The sequence below is a fragment of the Protopterus annectens genome, chromosome 5.part0 (assembly GCF_019279795.1).
Source record: "Protopterus annectens isolate FY-2018-M chromosome 5.part0, PAN1.0, whole genome shotgun sequence".
Lineage (NCBI taxonomy): Eukaryota > Metazoa > Chordata > Ceratodontiformes > Protopteridae > Protopterus > Protopterus annectens.
Genome location: NC_056735.1, coordinates 450,925,523 through 450,947,369, shown reverse-complemented (window position 1 = coordinate 450,947,369; position 21,847 = coordinate 450,925,523). Strand labels below are relative to the sequence as shown.

Sequence of the window (21,847 nt, the reverse complement as noted above, 5' to 3'; positions counted from 1 at the left end):
ATCCTAAACAGGAAAATGTGAGTAATGTAAAATCAATGAACGATGATTGACTTAACTGTGTGACTGTTCTTTTACTGGAGAAGAGACAGACTGATGCTTGAGGATTACAGCTAGTAACATTAACATATTTCTTTCATTTGTTGTCTTTGCAGGAATCATTTTCACATTCAATAAGCTCATTTTGGAAAATGTGAAAACCTCTAATTTTAGCCAAGGACAAAGCTGGCATTTTGACTTACACTAAATGAGGTTCTTCTACCTGAAAAGGATGAAACCTGTATATTCAGGTGATTGCAGAAAACCACAAGACTGCCTTGGACCTGTATTTCTATACCATAAGAGTGGAATACAACCTTCTGGGTTCTGAAAGGGCTTTCTCTACCCTGCTTCTCTGTTGTTACAAAAGCAGACATTTTCAAAGTTGTATACTAGTAACCAACTCTGATTACTGTAGAAGATACTCCGCACTTTCTTGTATCGATACTTATGAGCACAGGAAAACTGAAATACATGCTGAAATTCCATATCATATTTGCATTACAGTTTTCTGGTACAGTCATAATGAATCATCTTATGAACCAAGTAAGCAGAATTCTCAAATTATGAATACAGTGGCATTTTATTCTCAATCAAATTTGAGTTGCATTTTAGCCATAACAGAAGAAATCAAAAGCTGTCATGACCAGCTCTCAATGTGACAGAAGTCCACTATGAAATTGTGAGGCAGAGGCATTTAAGAATTAACAAATAGATTTACATATGAAAAGGTTCAACATAATACTTAAATCTTCAAGATGATGTCTCAAAAAACTTGAGTACTAACATTAAAAATGTTGATTGGATACACAGATACATACAGAGCTCGATACTGAATGCAAAGGCATAAAAAATAGGCCAAGACCAATTGCTGTCCTCACAATAATAAAAACAGTACAGTTCTCAGACATGCACAGTGTGTGTACACAACTGACTTTCAGGAATATGATTCATATTTAAATTACCAAATTGTTAGGTAATGACCAGTTTATAAACTGATTCATCACTCAACCTTCTTTATTCTGTGTTATACAATAGCTTAAAAATCTTTTGGGATTTATAAATTAGGGAAGCCATAATTACTGGTAATCCTCACCCCCACTGCTGTGGCTTACGAAAACAGGAAGTTAAATCCAAGGTTATTTCCCCTCTACTTGAATGACTTCCTCCTAATCAAAAATCTCACTACCTCTCACCCAGTGTCACAATCCTTCCACTTCACCTGATATATGTTCTGTTCCACTGGACAGACCCACTTACAGCTAAGAAGCAATGCCTTTCACAGTCTTGGTGAAGTCCATTGCAGCAGTGGTCCCAAGAGATCCTTAGTAAGCGGGATATTGTTGCAACTGCATTGTTAAGGCTACTGTTTTTCACTACACGCACAAATTATAACAGCATGCATTGATAGAACAGTGGCACTCTATGTTCCTATGTAAGAACAGATCAATCATGTTTTTATTCATTCTTAAATACTACAAAAGGTGGCAATTGCTTTTCTACTGCTACTCACTTAAAGGTGAACACAAATGTGCCTCATCCTTCTTCCTCCTGCCAAGATAAGCCAGTTCGCTCCTGGGAATTTGATCTTACTCTCATTGTCTCACTGATCCTAAGATATGGGGTAGCTGATCAGACCATGGTCACCACAGGTGCAGGTCGATTCTCTCTCCCTATGTTTGTGGAAAAGAAATCCCAACCTCTTATTTTCATGATAAAAAGGTGTTAAATTTTCATACAACCTGACAGACCTCAAAGATTCATAACTAAAACAATCAGTGGCCTCAAAAAATTTAGCTATCAGGACAGACTGCAGTCCTTTCTCTGTATTCAATCTGTTACAGACACCTCCATGGAAATCTGTGTCTAACCTTTCGAGCCATGAAAATTCTGACCCTATTTAAAGTACAGTTTTGTACCTACCATAAATGTAGATGTTCGAAGATCCACATTGCTGCAGTCATAACCTGTGGGTAGTCCGCTGTCCTCGGTCGGCCCGAATACCAAAGTGTTAGGCTGGCGTCGGTCATGGTCGCTCAGATCTGACGTCAGTACGCCATGGTATTAAAGCGCATGACCGACGTCATATCCTCAGTCTTTCTTGCCCCAGATGTCAGAAGGCCCTAAAAAGAAAGGCCATAGCTAAAAACAGAAAAACCTCCAAAACCCATGTACAAACAATATTTACAACCCAAACCATACAACCACTCCAAACTACAGGGGAAGGAGGGAGGGTAAATTGGACTGCAGCAATGTGGATCTTCGAACATCTACATTTATGGTAGGTACAAAACTGTACTATGTTCTTCATCTCACATTGCTGCAGTCATAACCTGTGGGTAGAATCCCAAAGCAAAGGTAAAGGGAGGTTGGCAAAATCATAAAGCATTGGGAGCTGCTAACATGCCCTGTAAGACTGCAGTGGCAAACCCAGCCCTAGATTTGGAATAAAGAGGAGATGGTAATGTTTAGAAAAAGTGTGCACTGAACTCCAAGTAGCTGCTTCCAAAATATCTTTAGTAGCTACACCCCTTAAAAAAGCAGTAGAAGTGGCAGTAGCCCTAGTGGAATGAGGTCTGATTCCAGCCGGAATCTCCTTACCATGATGAGAATAACAAAAAGCAATACAATGGCCAATCCATTTAGAAATAGTTTGTTTTGAAACAGGTTTCCCCTGAGAGCCCAAAGCAAAAGAAACAAATAACTGCTGAGACTGTCTGAACCCTTTAGTCCTGCTCAAATAATAACGCAACTGCCTGTGAATATCCAAAGTGTGCAAAATTTTCTCCCCTTTATTTTGGGGAGCAGCATAAAAAGTAGGCAAATGAATAGATTGGTTCAAGGCCACATTTGAAACCACTTTAGGCATAAAAGTAGGGTTAGTACGCAGAGATACCCTATCTTTATGAAAAATCAGGAATGGTTCAACTGCCATTAGAGACTGTAATTCAGATACCCTTCTAGCAGACATAATGGCCAACAAAAAAGCAGTCTTCCAAGACAAAAACTTCAACTCAGATGTAGCTGCAGGTTCAAAAGGAGGTAAAGTAAGTTTTTCCAACACAAAATTGAGATCCCAGGAAGGAGTAGGAGCTCTACGCGGGGGTCTTATGTTCTTTGCCCCTCTAAGGAATTGCTTAAACAAAGGATGAGAGAATAAAGGTGGGTCACAGTCATAGTGAGCAGAAATGGCTGCAGCATGAACTTTTACAGAGGAGAAAGACAAACCCTTATCTAATAATTCTGTAAGATATTTAAGAGAAACACTCAAATTAGGCCTGGAAACATCAAAGCTCTTTGCTTTGCTCCAAATAAAAAAAATCTCCTCCATTTATCAGCATAAACTTTCCTTGTACTAGGCCTTCTGGCCTCCAAAATGACATTCAAAACTTGTTGAGGAAGCTGCGACCCTCCAGGTTTTAGAACAGAATATGCCAGGCTGTTAGATGCAGGGACTGTATCCTGACATTGAGGAAATGATTGCCTGCCTGAGACAAAAGATGTGGAATTGAAGGCAAAGGCCAAGGAGGCTCCCGTACTAAACTCCTCAGCAGAGGGTACCAATGCTGCCGAGGCCAATCTGGAGCTATTAGAATCATGGAGGGCTTGTCCTGTCTGACCTTCAAGAGCACCTTGGGAAGGAGAGGCAGAGGAGGAAAGGCATAGACGTGAAGATTGCTCCAACTGAATGATAGAGCATCCACTTTCCAAGCCGTTGGATGAAACATCTTTGTGCAAAACTTTGGCAACTGGAAATTTAGTGGAGAAGCGAACAGATCTATGTCTGGAGTCCCCCATATCACTGTCAACTGTCGAAATACATGAGGATCCAACTTCCACTCATGGGGATCCACCATCTGTCTGCTCAAAACATCTGCTAAGGAGTTCTGTGCTCCTGGCAGAAACCTTGCCTGAAGAGTGAGGTGTAAACTGAGAGCAGTCTCCCACAAAATCATAGCTTGCCTGCAAAGAGGGTACGAATGGGTTCCCCCTTGCTTGTTGATGTACCACATGACAGTTGTGTTGTCTGTTTGAATCAACACTTGTCCTGGGTGAAGTAGATCCTTGAAAGCCATCAATGCAAATTGGACTGCTAACATCTCCTTCAAGTTGATATGTAAATGTTGAAGTCTGGCAGGCCACGTGTCTTGAACCCATTTTCCATTGAGGTGTGCTCCCCAAGCCTTGTCTGAGGCATCTGTCGTTAAGATCTGACTCGCCCCTGGTCGGGTCACAGAGAGTCCCTTGTTTAGGTGACATTCCTGAGCCCACCACAAAAATTCCTTTTGAATACAAGGTATTATCTGAATGACAGTGTCCAGATCGTGGCAGTGTTGTGTCCATACACTTTTGAGATACCATTGTAGCTTCCTCATATGCAGTTTGGCATTGGGAAGCACCAGAATACAAGATGCCATGAACCCCAAGGCTTGAAGGACTGTCCTTGCAGTCAGCCTGGACCGTAGAGACAATTGTTGGAAGTAAAGTGTAAGATTTCTTTGCTTGTCCGGGGTCAAAAAAGCCATCTGGGAGGCTGTATTCAGTCTCACACCCAGAAAGCACATTTCCTGAGAGGGTACTAGACTGGACTTTGTTTCGTTCACAGAATACCCTAGGCACCTTAACACTGCCATAACATACTGTAGATGGTGAAGTAGCTTGCTTTTGTCTTGAGCAAGAATCAGGCAATCGTCCAAATAAGGATAAATTTGTATTCCTCTTAACCTTAAGAAGGCTATCACCGAAGCCAAAACCTTTGTGAACACCCTGGGCGCAGTAGATAAGCCAAAGGGCAATGCAGAGAACTGATAATGTAAAGTCCCAGCCAAAAGCAGGAATCTCCTGCAACTGGGCCTGATAGGAATATGAAGATAAGCCTCTTTGAGATCCAGATTTACCATCCAGTGATCTTTGCCCAACAGAGGCAGAAGTTGTTGCAACATCAACATTTTGAATTTTGGAATGTCCAGGTATGTGTTGAGGATAGATAAATCCAAAATTGGCCTCCAAGTGTTTCCTTTCTTTGGTACAAGAAACAGGCGAGAATAAAATCCTAGGCCCACTTCTGACAGAGGGACCTGCTGTATGGCCCCCATTTGAAGAAGTAAGGAAATCTGTTTGTGAGCCTCCACCCTTTGCTGAGGAGGAACGTCTGGCATGCCTTTGAAAGGAGGCAATGTGTGGAAATAAAACTTGTAGCCTCGGTCTATAATGTCCAACACCCATTTGTCCTGGGTGACTAAAAGCCAGTTTTGCCTGAAGAGAGCCAACTTTCCTCCCAGAGGAGCTGCCAGACAGGCAGGATCTGGCAGCTGAAGATGCAGGTCATTGGGTCTGTTTACGAAAGGACTGGCCCCTGCCCTCACCTGTAGAGTGTGCAGGGGAACTCCACGTTCTAGGCCTGAAAGAACCCTGAGCTCTGCCCCTACCACGTCTAGATCTGCCCCTAGACTGTAAATCAGAAGAAGGGTAAGCCCATCCCTTAGTAGGCCAATTTCTGCTAAACCTAGGGGGCTGCACCTGCAAAAAATCCTTAACAGTCTGCATAGACTTAGCTTTGTCTTCCATTTTCTTTAAGACTGACTCCACAGGAGAACCAAACAAAACTTCAGACTGCAGAGGAGCATCCAAAATTCGAGCTTTAACATGCTCTGACAAGTTCTGATCCTTAAGCCAGGCGTGCCTACGGAGAACTGATCCAGTGGCAGCCACCCTGGAAGAAGCCTGTAAAGCATCGAAACCACACTGCAAAGAATGCTTACCCACCTGATCAGAGGCATGAACCAAATCCTGTAATTCCTTACACTCTATGCCCTCTGCCAAAGCATCTACCTTAGATTTTAACTGAGTAAGGAGAAAATTCTGGTACTTCAACATATGAAACTGGCAATTCAAAGCCCTCATTGCTAGAGTGGAAGAGGTATACACTTTTACCCCACCTATCCAAAGCTCTAGAATCTTTATCCATAGGAACTGGATTCTTTACAACAGAAGCCCTGACACCCTTAGGTCCCTGGCTAATAGTTTCTGGGTCAGCCCTTGGGCTCTTATACAGATATTTGTGAGCCTCTGGTACTCTGTAATACCTATCTGGTTTAACTGGCGCAGGAGGCAAAGAGTCTGGATTAAGGGAAGCCTCAGAGAAAACATCCTGAACAACATCCAAAACAGGAGGTATAGCCAAGGGCCGATGTTGTGGTAAAAACAAAAATTCCCAAAGCCTCTTTCGGGAATCTGAGAAATCCTGACCTTCCCATTTAAAATGCTCCCTCATAGAATGCAGGGTTTCTGAAAAAGAAAAATCCTCTGGAGGGGAAGCAGAAGGACTGGAATCCTCTGCGTCTGAATCAGAATAAGGAGGAAAATCCTGACTGTCTTCAGCCGAAGACTCTGAGTAATCTGAAGCATGTTCCAAACTTTCCACCTCTGGCTCCACCCTAGGCCTCTTATCTGGAGGGGGCATAGAACCCCTGATTAAGGAAATCAAATCTTCTGCCATTTTAAGCATGTGTTTTTAGGTACAGAACCTGCAGAACTAGGACCGACACCAGAGGAAGACAAACCAGGCCTGACCTTGGAAGGTACCTTAGAGACAGAAGGGGAAGGCCTAACCACCTTATGCAAAGAAGGGAGTACAGTAACCTGAGAGGCCCCCTCAGCCTGACCCGACTCCTGAGAGGCCACATCTTGCAAAATTAACGGCTCCCCCTGAGACTCAGCTGAAACCTCGGCTGGATCCACAGATTCCACCGTAGTTTCTAAAGAACCGGCGTCCGGAACGGACGACTCATCGTGCTTGGACTTTAACGATTTTTCCTTGCGCTTCTTAGCGGTAGCGGGCGTCGGAGGATCCAACGGCATATTGTAATTACACCGCTTACCGAAGACAAGCCTAGCGCAATCTAACCTACGTTTAATGGTGCGCTTATTAAATCTAGCACAAAAGCGACACCCGACTACATCGTGCTCAGGCCCCAAACAAGGAATACAGAGAGAGTGGTAATCCCTATGCGGTATCTGTTTCCCACAAGAAATACAATTATTCACTTTTTCTGACATCCGGAATTAACTGAGGCAAGAAGAAAAACAAAAATATTCCCCAACGGGGTACTTAGCCCAACTTGGTTTTCGGTCTGAAACTCAGAATACGAAAATTTCAGAACGCCGAATGGCACTTGCAAACGCTGCTTCTGCTTCGGACCATGCGGCAAGAAAGACTGAGGATATGACGTCGGTCATGCGCTTTAATACCATGGCGTACTGACGTCAGATCTGAGCGACCATGACCGACGCCAGCCTAACACTTTGGTATTCGGGCCGACCGAGGACAGCGGACTACCCACAGGTTATGACTGCAGCAATGTGAGATGAAGAACATCCTCCTATTCTTTCACAGAACTAATGATACCTCATATACTTGGTTAATGGAAATAAACCATAATCAGCAGACAAATAAAACCCATTGGCATGATAGATTCATATCCAACATATCCCCTTACCTCGGAGACAAACTTCTACAACATGTGAAGCAGAGTAGCACCATTGCCACCCTCAAGGCAAACTTAAGACAACTGGAAGGGCATTCTCAAATTCCCTCCCAGTCTATCTTATATTGCCCTCCTCAAGGCCAGAGGGAACTTTTGAAAAGGGATTTTTGGCTAGACTTGAAATGGCCTGCAGACTAATTGCCTAGTACTTAACTATGATATCCCCTTACCTCGGAGACAAACTTCTACAACATGTGAAGCAGAGTAGCACCATTGCCACCCTCAAGGCAAACAGACAACTGGAAGGGCATTCTCAAATTCCCTCCCAGTCTATCTTATATTGCCCTCCTCAAGGCCAGAGGGAACTTTTGAAAAGGGATTTTTGGCTAGACTTGAAATGGCCTGCAGACTAATTGCCTAGTACTTAACTATGATTTTATGAACCGAAGGAAGCACAACAACGGCTCTGGAGTGCAGGCATAGTACACTCATCTAGTAAACCAGAGGTCATGAATTAAACTCTCATCAAGGCCTTTGCTCATGCTTTCTGGCAGTTAGCGCAGAAGACAAACTCTGACTTGTTAACTAGCTGCTTCCTGTATCAAGGGTACAGGGTTTGAATCTTTCCACTTTTATTTGCTGCTGTGTAACATTGAGCAACTCACTTAACAGACAGTGCTTGGGGGCAATTGGGAATTTGAGCTAAGCTCCTTAATGATTGCCTAGACTGCAAGCCTAGCAACAAAACCTATGAACCCTGTGGCCAGCCCAGCATCTGGCCATTATACCAAACCCTTAGGAATATACAGACGTCTTACATCACAAATATACTCCCTGCTCAAGGCGTAGGGCATAAAGGTGACATATGGACGTACATATCTCAGAGATGAAAAGCCTCAGGAGGAACAAATATTTCTAGGAACTAGGAGGAATATGTGCATCCAGAAGGAGAAAGGGGGGAATGTACTCCAGTCCAGGAAGACAGAGGTAACAGAGCAGAGCAGAGCAGGAGGAGGAAGAGGGAGGGAACGATTACTGCAATAGCCAAGAGAAGAACATCTACTGCTATGGTAATATTTTACACAACTGTACTATGTCCTTCAATATCACTGTTGCAGTCTTCTTTACAAAAGAGACAGCATAAAAGCTCAAAAGGAAACTTGGGAGGAGGAAGGAAGAGAGGAGCCCTCTAGTAAATCATTTAGGATAGTTCTGGCAAAGTCAGCTCTTGCTCCAGAATCATCCAACTTGTAATGCTTAGTGAAAAAATAGACAGACCTCCTAGTAGAAGCCTCAAGGATGGAATTGGTTTCAATTCTTTGGAAAAAAAGGACCCAAGGAAGCAACGGCTCTAATAGGAATGAGCCCTTACAGAGGTAGAAAAACATTTACCATGAAAAGAATAACAAATTTAATGCCATTAGAGATTCAGGAGGATATGGCTAGCTTAGAAACAGCCAAACAGAGACCTGGGATGAAAGGAAACAAAAAGTTGCTCAGATGTGCAAATAGCCTTAGTCTTATCCAAATAATATTTGAGCTGTCTATGCAAATCCAAAGTATGAAGAATTTTCTTACTAGCAGACTGCAGAACAGGAAAAAAGGAGGGCAGATTAAGAGACAATTCATTAGCCAACTTGGGCTTAAAAGGATTAGTACAGAGAGAGACCCTGTCTATATGGAAAACTAAGAAAGGAGGAACAGCAGTAAGAGTGTGGAGTTCAAAGGCTCTCTTACCTGAAGTAACGGCCAAAAGAAGAACAGTCTTCCAAGTACAATGTTGCATGGAAGCTGAAGCTGCAAGCTCAAAAGGAGCCAGAGTCAATTTCTCAAATAAAAAATTAAGATCCCAGGAAGGTAGAATAGGTTTCCGGAGAGGTCTGATATGAAGGACAAGAAATTGTTTCACTTCAAACCTAGAGGCACGTGGAGGAGTCAATGGCAGACAAGCAAAAATTGCTGAAAGGTGAGCTTTAAGTGAAGAACATTCTAACCCCAGCACGGAGCAATTCACATAAATGAGAGAGAACCATTACGAGAAAGGCACCAGACACAAAATCTCTTCCATTTGGACGAATATGATTTCCTGGTAGTGGGTTTCCTGCCCTCCTGCAGAACCATGAGCACATCATAAAAAGGTGCATAAAAGGGATCAAAACCCTATCATCCCCAGTGTCAATTGAAGAGAAGACAAGTGAAGATGGATCAGAAACCCCTTGTCTTATCTGAGAAGGTCCACCCTGTGAGGTAACTTGTGCAGATTGCCTCTGGCTAGGTGAAGAAAAAGGGGGAAACCATGCTGTCCGCACCAAAGGGAGCCATCAGCAAGATTTTGGGGGATTCTTGTTTGATCTTGCGTAGCACCCTCAGAAGGGGAACGAAGGTGTAGAGAAACATAAACAAAAAAAATTTCCCAAAGGTGGCAATTGCTTTTCTACTGCTACTCACTTAAAGGTGAACACAAATGTGCCTCATCCTTCTTCCTCCTGCCAAGATAAGCCAGTTTGCTCCTGGGAATTTGATCTTACTCTCATTGTCTCGCTGATCCTAAGATATGAGGTAGCTGATCAGACCATGGTCACCACAGGTGCAGGTCGATTCTCTCTCCCTATGTTTGTGGAAAAGAAATCCCAACCTCTTATTTTCATGATAAAATGGTGTTAAATTTTCATACAACCTGACAGACCTCAAAGATTCATAACTAAAACAATCAGTGGCCTCAAAAAATTTAGCTATCAGGACAGACTGCAGTCTTTTCTCTGTATTCAATCTGTTACAGACACCTCCATGGAAATCTGTGTCTAACCTTTCGAGCCATGAAAATTCTGACCCTATTTAACCTCCTATTCTTTCACAGAACTAATGATACCTCAAATACTTGGTTAATGGAAATAAACCATAATCAGCAGACAAATAAAACCCATTGGCATGATAGATTCATATCCAACATATCCCCTTACCTCTGAGACAAACTTCTACAACATGTGAAGCAGAGCAGCACCATTGCCACCCTCAAGGCAAACTTAGACAACTGGAAGGGCATTCTCAAATTCCCTCCCAGTCTATCTTATATTGCCCTCCTCAAGGCCAGAGGGAACTTTTGAAAAGGGATTTTTGGCTAGACTTGAAATGGCCTGCAGACTAATTGCCTAGTACTTAACTATGATTTTATGAACCGAAGGAAGCACAACAACGGCTCTGGAGTGCAGGCATAGTACACTCATTTAGTAAACCAGAGGTCATGAATTAAACTCTCAAGGCCTTTGCTCATGCTTTCTGGCAGTTAGCGCAGAAGACAAACTCTGACTTGTTAACTAGCTGCTTCCTGTATCAAGGGTACAGGGTTTGAATCTTTCCACTTTCATTTGCCTGCTGTGTAACATTGAGCAACTCACTTAACAGACAGTGCTTGGGGGCAATTGGGAATTTGAGCTAAGCTCCTTAATGATTGCCTAGACTGCAAGCCTAGCAACAAAACCTATGAACCCTGTGGCCAGCCCAGCATCTGGCCATTATACCAAACCCTTAGGAATATACAGACGTCTTACATCACAAATATACTCCCTGCTCAAGGCGTAGGGCATAAAGGTGACATATGGACGTACATATCTCAGAGATGAAAAGCCTCAGGAGGAACAAATATTTCTAGGAACTAGGAGGAATATGTGCATCCAGAAGGAGAAAGGGGGGAATGTATTCCAGTCCAGGAAGACAGAGGTAACAGAGCAGAGCAGAGCAGGAGGAGGAAGAGGGAGGGAACGATTACTGCAATAGCCAAGAGAAGAACATCTACTGCTATGGTAATATTTTACACAACTGTACTATGTCCTTCAATATCACTGTTGCAGTCTTCTTTACAAAAGAGATAGCATAAAAGCTCAAAAGGAAACTTGGGAGGAGGAAGGAAGAGAGGAGCCCTCTAGTAAATCATTTAGGATAGTTCTGGCAAAGTCAGCTCTTGCTCCAGAAACATCCAACTTGTAATGCTTAGTGAAAAAATAGACAGACCTCCTAGTAGAAGCCTCAAGGATGGAATTGGTTTCAATTCTTTGGAAAAAAGGACCCAAGGAAGCAACGGCTCTAATAGAATGAGCCCTTACAGAGGTAGAAAAACATTTACCATGAAAAGAATAACAAATTTAATGCCATTAGAGATTCAGGAGGATATGGCTAGCTTAGAAACAGCCAAACAGAGACCAGGGATGAAAGGAAACAAAAAGTTGCTCAGATGTGCAAATAGCCTTAGTCTTATCCAAATAATATTTGAGCTGTCTATGCAAATCCAAAGTATGAAGAATTTTCTTACTAGCAGACTGCAGAACAGGAAAAAAGGAGGGCAGATTAAGAGACAATTCATTAGCCAACTTGGGCTTAAAAGGATTAGTACAGAGAGACACCCTGTCTATATGGAAAACTAAGAAAGGAGGAACAGCAGTAAGAGTGTGGAGTTCAAAGGCTCTCTTACCTGAAGTAACGGCCAAAAGAAGAACAGTCTTCCAAGTACAATGTTTCATGGAAGCTGAAGCTGCAAGCTCAAAAGGAGCCAGAGTCAATTTCTCAAATAAAAAATTAAGATCCCAGGAAGGTAGAATAGGTTTCCGGAGAGGTCTGATATGAAGGACAAGAAATTGTTTCACTTCAAACCTAGAGGCACGTGGAGGAGTCAATGGCAGACAAGCAAAAATTGCTGAAAGGTGAGCTTTAAGTGAAGAACATTCTAACCCAGCACGGAGCAATTCACATAAATGAGAGAGAACCATTACGAGAAAGGCACCAGACACAAAATCTCTTCCATTTGGACGAATATGATTTCCTGGTAGTGGGTTTCCTGCCCTCCTGCAGAACCATGAGCACATCAACATAAAAAGGTGCATAAAAGGGATCAAAACCCTATCATCCCCAGTGTCAATTGAAGAGAAGACAAGTGAAGATGGATCAGAAACCCCTTGTCTTATCTGAGAAGGTCCACCCTGTGAGGTAACTTGTGCGGATTGCCTCGGGCTAGGTGAAGAAAAAGGGGGAAACCATGCTGTCCGCACCAAAAGGGAGCCATCAGTAAGATTTTGGGGGATTCTTGTTTGATCTTGCGTAGCACCCTCAGAAGGGGAACGAAGGTGTAGAGAAACATACAATTCCAAGGAAAAGATAGGACGTCCACCTTCCAATCCAGAGGACTTGGGAGTCCGGCACAAAGAGGAAGCTGTCTGTTCAAAGGGGAGGCAAAAAGATCTACCTGTGGAGTACCCCACCTTTGGACAATGTCCAGAAACATATCTCTGTGAAGCATCCCTTTGTGAGCCTGTGTACTGGATCTGCTCAAAAAGACTGCCACTATATTTTGCTCTGAAGGAATGTAAACAGCCTGAAGAGTCATTCGATACTGGACAGCTACATATCCCAGACCTGATGGACCAGTCTGCAAAAAAGGTAGGACAGTGCATCATCTTGCTTGTTAATACACCACATCACTGTGGTGTTGTCTTTGAAGATTTTGAGAGCCCTGAAAGAAAGAATGAAAAGTCTGAAGAGCTAAAAGGACAGCTGTCATCTCCTTTATGTTGATGTGATCTAACCTCTAATGAAGAGGCCAGAGACCCTGTTCCAAGTTCCAGAGATGGGACTGGGGGGTTGAAAAGGAAGTCCTGGGTTGACAAAGTTTATGTATCCACCACTGAAGCTAGAGTTTGAGGCATGGAAGCAAAGGAACTAGAAAATCCACTGGATAACCATGTTGAAGCCACACTGACTTTTGGAACTATTGTTGTTCTCATATGTTGTCTGGCTGGAGGCAGCATAGGAATGGTGGAAGCCATAAATCCTAGAACTCCGAAAGAATTCCTGGCTGTGACTGAAGTCACAGGAAGAAGAAAATAAAAAAAGGTGATTAGACAGAGAGCCTTGGGTGGAGACAGTGATGCCAGCATGGAAATGGTCTGGATCCCGCAAATGAGAAAAGCATGATCCTGACAAGGAATCAGGACTGATTTTTGAAAGGTTTTGGCAAACCCCAGGCTTTGTAATAAACCGTTAACTGGAGGTGCTGAATGAAGCCTGAATGAGCAGGTTGTCTAGATAAGGAAAGATTTGAATGACAGAAATGAGGCATTTGGTGAATACCCTTGGGGCAGTAGAAAGGCCAAAGGGCAAAGGATGAAGGACAGAACTGAAAATGCAAGGAAGAGGCACAGAAACATAAAAACTTCCTGAAAAGGGGATGAATTGGGATGTGAAGATAAACATCCTTGAAGTCCGGGGATACTAAGAAAACGAGGGAAAAGGGTTTGAAGGGACAACATTGAAAATGAAGTGACCTTCAGAAAGGTGTTGAGCTGAGGAAGATCCAGAATGGGTCGCCAGGTACATTCCTTTCTGGGAACCAGAAACATCCTGGAATAAAACCCCTTCCCTTCCTGGGAAGGGCACATGACTTAAATGGTGCCTTGTGCCAAAAGGCCCTGAAGTAGTTCTGGAAAGAAAGGAAGCTTCTCCCAAGGAGGTTGAAGGATGCCCAGAAAAGGAGGAAGGGATTTCCACATCTTGAAGTATCCTTGGCGAATGCTGGACAGAACCCAAGAGTCTTGAATGACCTTTATCAGCTGGAAAGGGACATGGGGAGATGAAGGGATAAGGGAACCTGACCCAAGGAAAGGAGAAGCAAACTGTTTGATAGAACCTGGTTTGCCTTGAAAATGAGGCGTCTGAGTAGACTATAAGCCTTCTTACCTTTAGGAAGAGAGGGCAAGGCTGTTTGAAAACAAATGCAGATTTGGATGGATAATTTCTCTGAAACTTAGGGATAGGAAACAAAAATATGTTTCAATTCCTGCAAGGCCTTGACTGTATCTTGGAGGGACTTAAAAAGCTCAGCAGCAGCAGAGCCAAAAAGGTTCTTATCATCAAGAGGAACATTCAACAATTTAGCCTTAATATCATCCGGTTAAGGCTGGAGACAAAGCCAAGATTAACGTCTCAAAACAGAACCAAAGCCAGCAGCCCTAGATGAGGCATCATCAGCATCACAACTACATTTAATAGGGTGGCAAGCCACTTGAGAGGCAGAACCCAGTAGAGAAAGAGCCGAGACCTTCTCTTCTGAATTTGGGAGGTCAGAGATTGCCTGAGAAGCTTGAGAAAGAACTGCTAAAACAGACCTGGTCATACAGGTCTGGTAATTAAAAGCCCAAAAAGCCAGGGTGGCAGTAGTATACACCTTCTTGCCTAAATGTTCCATAGTTCTGTCCATGTCTGAAGGAAGTGGTTTAGTAGAAGTCAAAAGTTTAGAAAGTTTGTCAGATGAGCAGACACTACAGAAAGATCAGCAGAAGGACATTTGTGCAAAAACTTACAATCAGGCACCTTGTAAAATCTACCAAGTTTTACAGGCTGGAGGTTGAGAATCAGGAGCCATAGAGGCTGGTGAAAAAGTATCTAAAAGAGCAGCCAAGACTGGAGGTACAGCAGAGGGCTTAGAAGACTCCATTTGGAAGAGTTCATAATACCTCTTTTGAATATCAGAAACCTAAGAAAAGTCCCATTTGAAATATTCCTTCATGTGAGAAATAGTGTCTCCAAAGGAGAGTTCTTCCAAGGGAGAGTATGGACTAATATAATCTTCCTCCTCATTCATAATCCAAGGGAGAAGGGTTTTTTATAAGGAATAGGCCAAAGACTCTTTCCCAAAATCCAAATTCTCTTCAGAAGATTCCTGTGCTCTGGGCCTCTAAAGGGGAGTAGATCACAAAGAAGGAGCAGGTACAGAAATTCCTTCAGGCAGCTTTAAGGCCATTAAGGTATTAAACAACCCCTAGCAAAAAAAAATCCATCACTTCTGGGATCTTATTTAGCAGAATTACGTTTTTTTGTTTGTTTTGAGGACATTTTATTTTATTTATATTTATTTTACATTTGTTGTTAATTGGAGCAGGTCGCTTAGCCGTTTCAGTTTTCAGTGAAGACCTGAGACAAAAAGCTCCACAGTTTCATTTTTTACATACAATTAAGAAGACATTTTTTTTTGAAAATTTGTAACAGTTAACACTAACTTATAACTCATAACACAAGTTTAACAAAGTAGACCAGTGTACACCACTGTACCTAGGAAGGTTTGGTTTGTCTACCTCACACTCAATCAACATAATCTTCTTCTTCTTCTTTTGCATATCTTTTGTCCTCCCTCTGAAATAATGAATAACTGTTCATTGTTCCACTCAACATCTGGAAGACATCAAGAGAGCCTCCAAGAAGAAAAGAGATCCATGCAGATGACAAGCAGGCTCAACAATCAAAGCAACAAAATCAAGGCAACAGCGGTCTATTGGAAGCCCATCAGCCTTGGGGGGCAGCGGGACAGGGGAAGCGGGACAGCAACAGATTTTTTCATTCCTTTTGGCGAGCGCTTGACTCAAAAGCGAGGAAGGCGGAAGATTCCACCCTTCCTCCAACAATCAACAATTTAAGACACTGGGTCTCCAGGTAAAGGGACACATATGACTATAATATATGTCTTAGGATAGAGCAGTTGGTTGGCAGATAAATTACTGCACTGTGATAAACTAAACAAAAAAAACGAACACTGCTCGTGACAATCTTTACAGGAAATCTGCCTCCCACACTGACATTTTCCCTTTCTGGATGACATGTAAACTTACAAAAATAAAAGTGAAAAAGATAAGAGGACACTCTAATGAATCAAGTATCTGAAACACGGCTTGGTGAGCATTCAGACCGACGATAAATGGTGGCATTCAGACTGGTGGCAAAGTGGTGAAGAGATATGTGTGTTATATTATGTGCTATGCCCTACTTATGCCCTACTTGGGGAGCATACATCTGATGTATGATGTCTATACATTCCTAAGGCTTTGGTATACCAGCTGTACATTGGGCTGCTCTTCCAGGGAATGTCTTATTTAAAGAACACTGCAACAATGATACGGAAGGCCATCGGATGCTACAATTATAGGACTACTGCAGAACTTTCCATTTGAATAATACTATTCCAAATTCTTTTTTTTTTTTTAAATAATTTTTCTAGACTGAAGCAAAAAACACATTTTGTGTAAAAGTTATTAAACTAGACCAAGCTGTAATCTTCACAATGACTATATTTTGTCAGTGCACAGCTCTCACTAAAATGCTAGATACTTGTAGAGAAAGCAGCCAGCCTTTCACACAGCAAATCTTACTATAGCATATAGGTTGAATCTACCTTGTTACAATGTAACAATGCAAATTCTATATTCAATGTGCTGCCAGAACCACTTCAAAAATGCTGAATGTCTCAGCAAACTAGTCAGCCTGCTGCACCTACTGACACACCTCTTCTCCACTACAAAGCTATATGGCTGCCTCTTAGAAGCTTAACAGATCTTAGGTTAGATGATCCACAGCATCCTAAATGCCCATTCATCTATCTCAGTGGCTATCCAATTGAAAGACTACAATATAACCAGTGTGACCCTCCAGAAAAGAACTAGATTCTAAAAAAGTGCAAAATTATGCTCACTCTATCATCTTGTAGCTTCTTTGCTCCCTCATCTTTAGTATCCCCTTTGCATCAACATATCTCTTACTAAATATAAAGTCAGGAACTTTACCTGTTGTTTTACTATAATCTGCACAGTAAGAAAATATGCCATTCCGTATATAATGGGCTAGAATTGTGCATTTTTCTGCTGTGGCAATGTCACTGTGACTGTAACTGCTCTTACTAAGGCATACAGTCTATTCTCATATCTTATTGTGAGTAAATCTTTTCTTAGTAATAAACACTGTAAACATGATGACTTAGAACACTGAAAATAACACATTATGTTAAATAGTGCTCTTGATATCGATATATCTCTTACGAAACTGAAAATAACAGTAATAGAGGAGTTTGTTGGTAATGTTTCATATATAGTTCATTGAATTATAAAGTACATACTTGGTAGTTAAATTCTGAATTATAACTTAGAAACTAAATCATGCGGCTATTAGTATTTCCTTTCTGAACTAATATATTTATAGGTGGCAACCACCATTTGCAAGGTTAAAAAAAAATCATCGACTTGATAAACACCAAAATAAGGAAACTTAAGACATTTTAAAACCTAGTTAGGATCCTTTTAATAAACATAAAAAATAACTAACCAAATGATTTGTCACATCACACTTTATTTTTAATTCAAGTCAAAGACAGTCTCGCACACACACACACACACACACACACACACACACACACATTATATGTATGTGTGTGTGTGTGTGTGTGTGTATATATATATAAATAAACATGAACTACTCAAGTACTGTTTTCTTCCAGAAGCAGTTTCTCCAGTTTCTTGTGTCACAGGTTTGGATTTATTCTGAAAACTTATATAACTTCCTTCTGGTATTTACCATGTCTTCACATATGTGATAGCAGGGAGTGTTAACTATATCTCCCGATTCTAATTACATGGTCAACAGAATGTATTAAACATAAGTATTGACTGCAATTAGCCTTGTAATTTTAAGCAAGCCACAGATAATCAAACTCCCACCACAGCTACAAAAGAAGGGCTGAAACCACAGTTTTAAGTTTAAAAAAAGTGTTAAAAAGTACTAGTCCTTCAAGCGCAACACTCACATGTACATAAAAATGCCAAGAGATGGCCACTAACAAAAGATCAAATGACAACTATAATAGGTGAACTGATGCTACTGATAAAGACTGTAAAAAGAAGTTAAACATTACACTATTTTCAAGGAAGAAGCACAGCAAGTTTTCTTCTCACCACAATCTATTCTGTGTTTCCAATAAAATGACACCAGGGAAACAAAAAACAGGACTGTAAAAAGAAATTACATTAGCTTAGCAGGCCTCATTAAGCCATTTTCATAGGATTTGTAAGAGTTGCAAGAACATTTAGTCTCAGGACTATTAATGCCTCCCAACAGCCAACTTCAAATTGTACCCTCTTTCTGAAGGAGGGCTGTCAGTCAGACCCTGTGTAAATTTGTGGGTACCCGTACCCAATCATTCAGGCTTTGTTTGAAGGATGATAATGTATTTTACTGCTTAACCCACAGAGAAAGATTATGCCAGAGATAAAGGAAGAGGCGTCTCCCCAGCATGTTCTATTTTCTGCTGGAGAAGATTTAGGTCCCCTGTCTAATATTTGTGGAACTATTAGAATTACAAAGATACAGGAGATCAAGTACAATTTTGGCTGGCAAGAAATTATAAAATAATCACTTAAAGTGATATGGCATTAGCACAGAAAAACAAGATATGGTGAAGAACATATGCCTTCATTTTTGGGGTCTTTAAGATTTAAACTCGTTCTCTTAATTACATCTATGTGTGTGTGTACCTCTGCAGACTTGTGCTACAGGTTTTCAATACACTTAGGAGAGAGATAAACAGAGAAAGGATCAGATTGTTATATAAAAGATGTTATATTTTCACAAGATGTTTGACTCATGAAATACAGCTCAACATATGTTAACTAACACAGCAGAGATTTTAAGCCCATACAACTGGATGTAGGATGCTGTTTTTATTCACAAACCAACATCCAGCATCCTCCTAATTCAAAGTACTCCTAAGGCTCTGTTGAGATCTTAAAATTCATATAGCTGAAGAAAACTGACAAATAAAACATGCCACCAGAGGGTACAAAATATGAAAGTTTTTTGAGGAAGGTTAAACTAAGTTACTACTGACCATGCTGAATTTTCTCAGTCTCCATTTGTATACTTTGCAGTTCTAACCATGACACTTCACTAAATAAAAAGCTGTATGTGCCCATGCAGTTTCACTAAATAAATACAAAAGCTGCAGCATAAACTACACATTAAAAAGTTTAAGCAATCGTTTGGATGCATTTACTTCTATGATACTATAGTACAGATACACAACACTGCCCTTTCAGGACATCTGTGTCGATTTCTAAACTATTAATTTGCAGATCTCTATGTACAACATATGTACTTATAAACATATTGAACTATGTATGCTTCAACAGCGTTTTACTTTTGGCAGCTTTGATCTGGATAACACAGTTAACAGTAAATAGACAGTATTACTACAAAGTTGCTGTAGATATGAGTAGTTCTGCACTATACATGTCAACAAATTATTAAGTGGATTAGTAATTATTCAGTGGAAAAGTTGCCCTTGTGAGTTAGTTAAATATGCATTACTGTAAAATAAAAAAAAAAGTGTGGGATATTTAAAGTACTGCAAAAAAAATCACCCATTTTTCTTTCATAAAAATGAAGCTAGAGCTATGTTTGCCATTAACTAAAGTGATCTTTGAAGACAGTGGGTGCCTACTGTAGTGACATTTCACCAGCATACAGGACTGCATTTCAAAGACTTGTGACTTCTAACATGCAAAATAATGGTTTAGTGCATTTCCACTTGCACTGGCCCGACTCTTACAGCTGGATATCATACTGGTTTAGAAATGCTATACTGCAAGCGGACATGTTAACTAGTTGCAGTAGTACAGCCTAGTCAATAGTTAATGTTTACCCCTTAATCTTTGGGGTTTAATGCATTCTTACTAGGTGATAATGCATTATCCGAGAACACATAAGTGCATCTCATTTCAAAAGGAAAAACAATTCACTCCCAGAAATTACATGTTTACACTACTGTACCCCAGTTCATTAAGGAAGAATGTGGAGTATTAGCAGCAGTACTTGCATAGCAACACCAAAACATATTAGCATATTTAAAAGTGGAAAGTGCCTTGAATCCTCGTATGTAGGGGTACAAGTGGCACCATACACATAAAGATTAAATTATTGAAGTGTTTTATTGCTGATGTTAACAGTGCTGCTGTCTTTTAAACTGATATCTGCATATTTAGTTTGTTTGAGATCTGACTTATATGCATTAAGAGGAAATGCACTATACATTTGGTGTATATGACCAATGTGAGTGATGAACAATGTAATGCAGACCACTACTCACCATTTTAGAACTGATTTTCTAGCAAGGGGAAAAAAAGAAAAAGACAATTTTGAAGGATAGTTAAATGACCTGCCGTAGAGGCAGTAACAAGGGTCAAAAAGTAAAGTATGATCACTACCAGCCAGATATTAATCCTCAAATACTTGGAAGCTCTAATTCAAATGATGAAATCTGTACTGGTATTACCTTTATGGTCTCACACATTTCTGAAAAACACTGTGATGTATGATTACTGTCATATCAATAGATCTTCAAGATGCAACTCTTTTAGCTGGAGATAACATTAAAAGACCCAAAGAGTACACCCAAGTCTGATCAGCCAGAATATTCAAGCATCAATTCACTGATAACACACTTCTTCCTGGCGCTGGTCCTACACAGGTTGATATAAAAAGGAATGGGTCTTCTTTCTAACTGGACTCTGGTTGAACATCAAAGGATCCTTACAAAAAAATACATTACTAGTCTCCACTCATACCATCCACTCCAGAGTTTACTTGATTTATTTTACTTAGTTCCTTATTACTTCCCTCTCTACCATACCTCTCAACTGTCCAGATTTTCACAGAATGTCTTGATTTTTTGCATCATATTCTTGGGTCTGTTCCTCATAAAATTTGAGGTTTTCTGGAAAATCACTGGGATGATCGAGGATTGAAGTGACTAGATAATGACATACATTTGAGTTTCAGATTCAAATCCTTCAGAAAATTATGCTAAAACAAACTTTGCTACTCTAGCTACTTTCTAAATTTATAAGAGCAATATTTAAAATAGGTCCCTATTTTTGGGCCTTTATCCCCCCCATTTTGTCAGGCTTTGTCCAGACTCCTTGCATGAAGAGGTTGAGAGGTATGCTGTCTATACTTTATTTTCTCTGTAATATCTTCTATAACTTCTTGTCCACATACTATAATATTCTATCATATCCAAGGCTATTTCACCTGCATTTTTCTTTCCTCCCCCTTTCCCACAACTTCAGCCATCATATGGAATACATCCAAAATGTGTCCTACTACTCTAATGTTAAAATGCCTTTGCCTCTTCATTGTCTTTATTTTTCTTATAGCGACTATGTTAATTTGTTTGTATGCCTAATTTGTTTGTATGTCTTTGCCAGTAAATCATTTTGATTCATTTCCTAAAGCAAGCAGAATAAATTGATTGTATTTCTTATTCATCCCATATGTTACTTATACATGTGATTGCCTTTAATATTGTCTTTACTGCAGCTTTTCTCCAGCAGAAAATGGGCAATGCTCCATCAGAATTTCTTAGTAAATGACGGTCAATAAATATATATAAATACAACATTTCATCTGGTGTCCTACCACATTCTGGGTGATTTTAACTTTTCAAAGCAAGTTTTGAGTTGGTT

The 21,847-nt window shown here is 40.8% G+C and overlaps 1 protein-coding gene across 3 annotated transcripts in view; it reads right to left on the bottom strand.

Annotated features, from left to right (window-relative positions):
• Positions 1-21,847, bottom strand: part of GK (glycerol kinase) — a 609,816-nt gene that overhangs the window by 324,458 nt on the left and 263,511 nt on the right. For 2 of the 3 annotated variants that reach the window (XM_044072382.1, XM_044072384.1), the window contains exon 9: positions 20,470-20,487. The exons of the other annotated variant lie outside the window; for it this stretch is intronic. In XM_044072382.1, coding sequence (XP_043928317.1) covers positions 20,470-20,487 — 18 coding nt within the window. The remainder of the gene's footprint in view (positions 1-20,469; positions 20,488-21,847) is intronic. 3 annotated transcript variants of the gene reach the window in all.